The 6000-nt window shown below is 47.1% G+C and overlaps 1 protein-coding gene across 6 annotated transcripts in view; it reads right to left on the reverse strand.

The window, feature by feature from the left end:
• The window catches only part of LOC117356989 (long-chain-fatty-acid--CoA ligase ACSBG2-like), a 151547-nt gene extending 146032 nt beyond the window's left edge, over nt 1-5515 (reverse strand). For 3 of the 6 annotated variants that reach the window (XM_033937060.1, XM_033937051.1, XM_033937088.1), the window contains exons 1-3: nt 5483-5515; nt 2620-2692; nt 1083-1182 (exon numbers count right to left, since the gene is read on the reverse strand). In XM_033937060.1, the coding sequence (XP_033792951.1) occupies nt 1083-1165 (83 nt within the window). In that variant the 5' untranslated portion in view covers nt 1166-1182; nt 2620-2692; nt 5483-5515. Of the gene's footprint in view, nt 1-1082; nt 1183-2619; nt 2693-5482 lie in introns of those variants that run through there. The other 3 variants (XM_033937042.1, XM_033937097.1, XM_033937079.1) reach the window with 3 other exon arrangements.
• Between the last annotated feature and the right edge of the window lie 485 nt (nt 5516-6000).

The raw sequence follows: 6000 nt of genomic DNA on the forward strand, positions 1-6000 counted from the left end.
CAAACAAAATGTTGGGTATTATCAAAAAAGGCATCACCACCAGAACGAGGGAAGTTATCCTGCCGCTGTATCGAGCGATGGTGCACCCGCATCTGGAGTACTGCGTCCAATACTGGTCGCCACACCTTAAGAAGGATATGGTGATGCTCGAGAGGGTCCAGAGAAGAGCAACAAAAATGATTAAGGGCATGGAAAACCTTGCTTATACCGAAAGGCTGGAGAGGCTGGGGCTCTTCACCCTGGAAAAATGGAGACGTAGAGGGGACATGATAGAAACCTATAAAATCATGAAAGGTATAGATAAGGTAGAGAGGGACAGATTCTTCAGGCTAGCGGGGACATCAAAAACAAGAGGGTATTCAGAAAAACTGAAAGGAGACAGATTCAAAACAAATGCTCGGAAGTACTTCTTCACTCAGAGGGTGGTGGACACCTGGAATGCGCTTCCAGGAGAGGTGATAGGACAAAGTACAATAATGGGTTTCAAAAAGGGCTTGGATGACTTCTTGAAGGAGAAAGGGATGACAGGGTATAGATAGAGGGGTACTATACAAGGTACTTCAGGATTAGGGCATAAACAATTCAGGTGGAGGAAACTTACAGATCAAGGACCTGGAGGGCCACCGTGGAAGCGGACTGCTGGGTGCGATGGACCCCTGGTCTGACCCAGCAGAGGCAATACTTATGTACTTATATTCTAAAACCCTCAGGACACGTTTGGAGAAAACTACCGTACTTGATATTCCCAGTTTTAGAGCAGCAGATGAGGATGAGGAAGTGACAAAAGCTCTCCCTCAGTATCCCTAGTCTGTGCATGCATGAAATAAGTGCCCCATAGGCACATGCATACCTCTGAAAATGTCGGGAGGGGCGAGATCCTCAGGAATCCTTCGTACATGAAGATAGAACAAAGTTTTCATGTTTTTGCACAGAAAAGGAGGGTGTTAAAATTCCTGGACTGTTTTTACCTACGAGTACCTGGTAGGTTCTTGTGCCTGACTCCCACACATGGGGACCCTGAGGGGTTCTTTATCTTTGGCTTCTGTTTGGGGAGGAAGGGTAAGTCAATGCTATGGTTTTACCTTTCTGATCCTAGGTCTGTGCTCCAGCTGCTGACCGTATGCAAACGTTGCTCTCTCACAAACCTGGGATCCTGGGCTGCCATCCTGGACACTGGCCAATCTGCACAGAAGAAAGGAAGTGTGGTGGACATGAACAGTGAGAGGGGGTAGATACCTATCAGCATTTGACACCCTTCACCAGACAGCAGTACAGACATTGGACTAGGTCAAATATGGAAGGTTCATTCAATCCTAAAGCAGAGCAGGAGGAGCATTTGGCCAGTCTCTTCTTAGCGTGTAAATCGCATTGAACTCCTACTGGGGTAGATTAGCGATTCCTAAATAGTTATGTAGTGAGGAAGCATCAGTAAAGTGTCACAGCAGCCTAGTGAATCTCAGCAAGGTGAAAAGCACGTCTGACCAGAGGAACTGGCTACAGCTGGAAAGAAACCTCTAACTTTGAAAAGCAGAATTTGGAAGTCCAGCAAGTCCCCACCAAGCAGATTGGAAGCTGCTGGACCCATAATCACTGCTAGAAATTAGTGCTGCCCGATTCAGGGAAAACATTTTTGATTCGATTTGCTTTTCCCGCCCAATCGGGTGGGTTTATTTTATAGTCTTTCCACCCACCCCATACCACCTCCCTTTGCCCTCTCCAACCCCACACCGGTGCTGTGGTGTAAACAAAAACAAAAAACACTTTCTCTCTCTCTGTTAGACAGTGAGTATGAGTTAGGACCCAACACCAGCTCTGGCAGGATACACATTTCGAATCTGACACACTGGAATCACAAAATAGAAAATACAATTTTCTATCTTCCACTGCCATATCCACCATTTTTGTTTCTTTCCCACTAGCTACCATCTCTCTCTCTGCCAGGCGTGTGCCCTGGGTCAAATCTCTCTATTCCCCTCCATGAAGCATCTCTCCCTTCCTTTCCTCTATCATCATGTGCAACATTTCTTTCTCTCCTCATGCACCATCTCCACCCTACATCCAACATTTCCCCCTCTCTCCTCCATGCATGTCTCCCTCCCCTCCACCATATGCATGATATCTTCCTTACTCTCCTCCACCCCAATTCTTCCTCTCTTCTCCCATGTGCATTTTTCCTCCCATCCAACCCCATCCCTCCCTCCCATCCCCTTGTGCAGCAGCGCCACACCAATCCTCCCACAGCGAGACCAGACATACCTCTGAGGCCTCCAAAAGCAGCAGCGGCAGCGCTCTGAAAGGCCTGCTCCACAAGGTTTTCCCACTGCTGAATCACTGATGATGTCAGTGACGCAGCAGAGGGAAGGACCAGGCAGCACAGGCCGCGAAGGAGCCCGTTCAGAGGACCACCCCTGCTGCTGCTTTAGGAGGCCTCAGCGGTATGTCAGGACTCACTGGGATGTTGCGAGTCGGGGGTGTTGGTCGTTGAATCAGCGAGTCTGATTTTCTCAGACAATGAATCGATTCAAATCGGTGAATCGGGCAGCACTACTAGAAATCCCTCCTGACTGCAGATGTTGCTTCAAGCGGCAACACAAGCTCTTCCCCCTCTGCTCCACTGACCTTTTCAGGGTGAAGCAAAGGTTAAGTGTCACAACCAGAGACGTTTCTCCTTGTATAGATTTAGTCCCACCTCCTGCAAAGAGAAAGGATGAAGCACTAGCAGCCAACTTGCATTTCTATCTATGCTAAAAGCCAATTGTTATTATGAGTAAGAACAGTCCCTGCTCCCTAGAGCTGACCATCTAATAATCGTTAAAGTAAAACATCACAAGCAGAAAGCATCAAACAAGGTCCTCCTGAACCTATGTTTAATAGGAGGGAGGACAGGAAAATACCTACTGTACCTAGAGGACATAAATTGAGGTAGACCTATGAGTTATATTAGGAAATTCTTTATCACGGAGAAGGTAGTGGCTGCCCTCCCGAGGGAGGTTGTGGAGAAGAAAACAGTGATGGAATTCAATAGCGCATGGGATGAACACAAGAGGCTCTAATCAGAAAATGAAGGCTATAATTTGAAGAGCCAAGGCTGGTACTGGGCAGACTTGAACCGTTTGTGTCCTGTATATGGCTATTCGGCTTAGGATGGGCTGGGGAGGGCTTTGATTGGAATGCCAGTAACTTGGGATGGTCTAGATAAGTTGGAGTAAGCTTTGACGGCAACTCCAGAAGCTGGAACCTAAGCACAGTATTGGGTAGACTTCTATGGCCCATGACCCAGAAATATCAATGAACAAAGACAATTGAACTGAATCATGGATTTGTAATGCATGAACCTACTGGGCAGACTGGATGGACCACTCAGGTCTTTTATCTGCTCTCATTTACTATGTTACTAGTCTATTTCAATGGTTTTCTCGGCCTTGTAGGTAGTGATTGAAAGAAACTGGCACTTCTGATTAAGAAATCATGTGAACTCAAGGGAAGAAATGAGGAACTACAGCCCACAAAGACAGGGTTCGGCTGAGCAAATGCAGCCCCAAGCCCAGCACATAAGCCCTTCTAATGTTTCTCCTCTTACCCCCCTCCCCCCTTAACACATCCTGCCACACTCACTACCAAAGAAAAGTGTCTCTACAATTAAGTTTATCTGGCACCTAATTTTTTTTTTTTTTTTTTTTTGGGGGGGGGGGGGAGGAGGGAGGGAAAGAGCTCTGCAGAGTGGCACTCAGTAAGTGTTTGAGGAGAGATCCCTACCTGCCCAGGGCAAATATGCCTTTCCTCTGTCCTAACCTGCAGCTATACTGGTCTTTGGTATGGGATAGAATAGCCTGGGTCATACGTGCGAATCCCCCCCACTCCCAAGGAGAAACCCTCTGCTGCAGAGCAGCAGGTGGGAGGTTCTCTTGGGGTGGGGGTGGGGTCACTAGGATAGTGAATGATATTAGAACTGCCCAATTGGATGGAGCTGGGAGGACCCGGCCTGAGGCGTTGGGGTGTTTTTAGAAAGTAGTTGCCCAGAGAACGAAGGCCAAGGAAGTGACCTCTGGGATTGTTGGCTCAATGTTCCCTGCAGGAGGGCAGATGAATAGAGGAAAGGAAAGCCTCTCTCTGGTGGAAAGACACTCCAGGCAGGGGCGGAGTGGGTGCAAGGGAGCCTCACTCACTCTAGGACTTTATCCAGCAGTCAAGATGCCAGAATCACTATCAAGATCTTCTGGACATGACCTTATTTGTTTCCTTCTGTTGCCAGGAGAGGACAGACTCAGAGCTCTGAGCATTGCACTAGTTTCTGCTAATAAGCAAGGCCATGACAGAAAAGAGAATATCAGCTTGGCTTGGGGGAAGAGGGGGGAGTGGGGGGGGTAAAGTGGCCCTGGGCTGAGAAGTGAGAGTGGGATCCAGAGCAGTTCACTGGCAGAAGCGGGAGTTAAACTTGAAGCCAACCAGGCCCAAATCTTGCATTATGTTTAAAGAATATTTGGAAAGTGACTTCTGTAAATAGCTGAATTCCTACAGTCGAACCTCAGTAAATTTTACCTGCCTTGACTCCTGGTGAAGAGAGTCTGAAAGAAAGACCCAGGGGAAGGGGGGAAGGGCCCTTCGGCCTATCAGGATTAGACTAGCCCCAACTTACACCTAGCTCAACAACTGTCTTATTTTGTAGTTTTCTGGCCAGGGTGCCCTACCCAAAGGGCTTAGCCAACACCCAGAACATTGCAAGACCAGTGTTACACATATGCAAACTGCCCATAAGATGTCATGCTCTACAAAAGCTGACCTTCACATTCCAGAAAATTCTGCCAAAGTCTTCAACATTATGCTGGCTTTAGCTGTTTTATCAGACTATCAGTATAACCGTGAACAATTGGTGGGCCAGCTTTGGCTTAACCATAAGTAAGAGGTAACAGCAACTTTTAAGCAGATCTTTACCCTATTTATCAAAACTTGGGGCTCCTCTGGACTTAGTCTGTGAATTAAGTTTAACAGGCTAAGTCCAGAAGAGCCCCAAGTTTTGATAAATGGGGTAAAGATCTGTTTAGAAATTGTGACGCTAAATACTTTGGCATTAAATAAGTCTGTTCAGCCACATTGAACCAATGTTTCATGGCAGATTTACTTCTTGTTACTTGTTTCTTCTAATATACTAATAGTTTGTTCCTGTATTTAATATTTAAAAAAATTACTAAAAGAAAAGACAACAAAGGTCTAAGACTTAAAACCCAGCTCAAGTTTTCTAGTATAGAAGGAGTATTCCACCACCAGTAGGGGGAGCTAGAGCAGCCCCAGAACAAAATGCAGGAACATGCTGGGAGATTAATACACCCTGTGAACTGTTTGGCACAACACAAGTACTATTAATACTGGCTGGAGGCTGAAATCAGACTCCCACACTAGTCAGCCCAGGAACAAGCTTCATTCTCATCACAGTAGGAACAGAAAGCTCCCTCCCCAGAAAAGACGCCCTTGTGCTTTGACTCACCTACAAAGCCCCCCAGGTGGGAAGAAAAAGAAAGCACCACCCCCCACCACAGACATAGCTTTAAGCACTACAAGCTCCACCCCACACACCTCTACAGCCAATCAGAACAGCAGAAAGTGAGGCTTGTGGTAATCATTTCCCCTTCTCCCAGAAGGGACACACATGTGCTCTGTACTGGATGGGCACCCAGGATGGTATCCAGAGCAGGGTGCTCGCAGGCCCTCAGACTCCCCTAGGAGTCAGGGCATCTCCTCCTTCTGACCCTTTCACATTCTGGTGTTGTGTTTTTCTGCTGATCTAAAGGGGTGCAATGGCTCCAGAAAAAGGAGGCCGGATTGAGGCATCCAGGTTTTACTTCCATTGCTGTCAATGTCAGTAAAACCCGGATATTTTTAATCCGTCCTCCTTTTTCTGGAGCCATATGTGGTAACCCTAGGGCAGGGGTGTCCAATTTCGGTCCTCGAGGGCCGCAGTCCAGTCGGATTTTCAGGATTTCCCCAATGAATATGCATTGATAG

The sequence above is a fragment of the Geotrypetes seraphini genome, chromosome 1 (assembly GCF_902459505.1).
Source record: "Geotrypetes seraphini chromosome 1, aGeoSer1.1, whole genome shotgun sequence".
Classification (NCBI taxonomy): domain Eukaryota; kingdom Metazoa; phylum Chordata; class Amphibia; order Gymnophiona; family Dermophiidae; genus Geotrypetes; species Geotrypetes seraphini.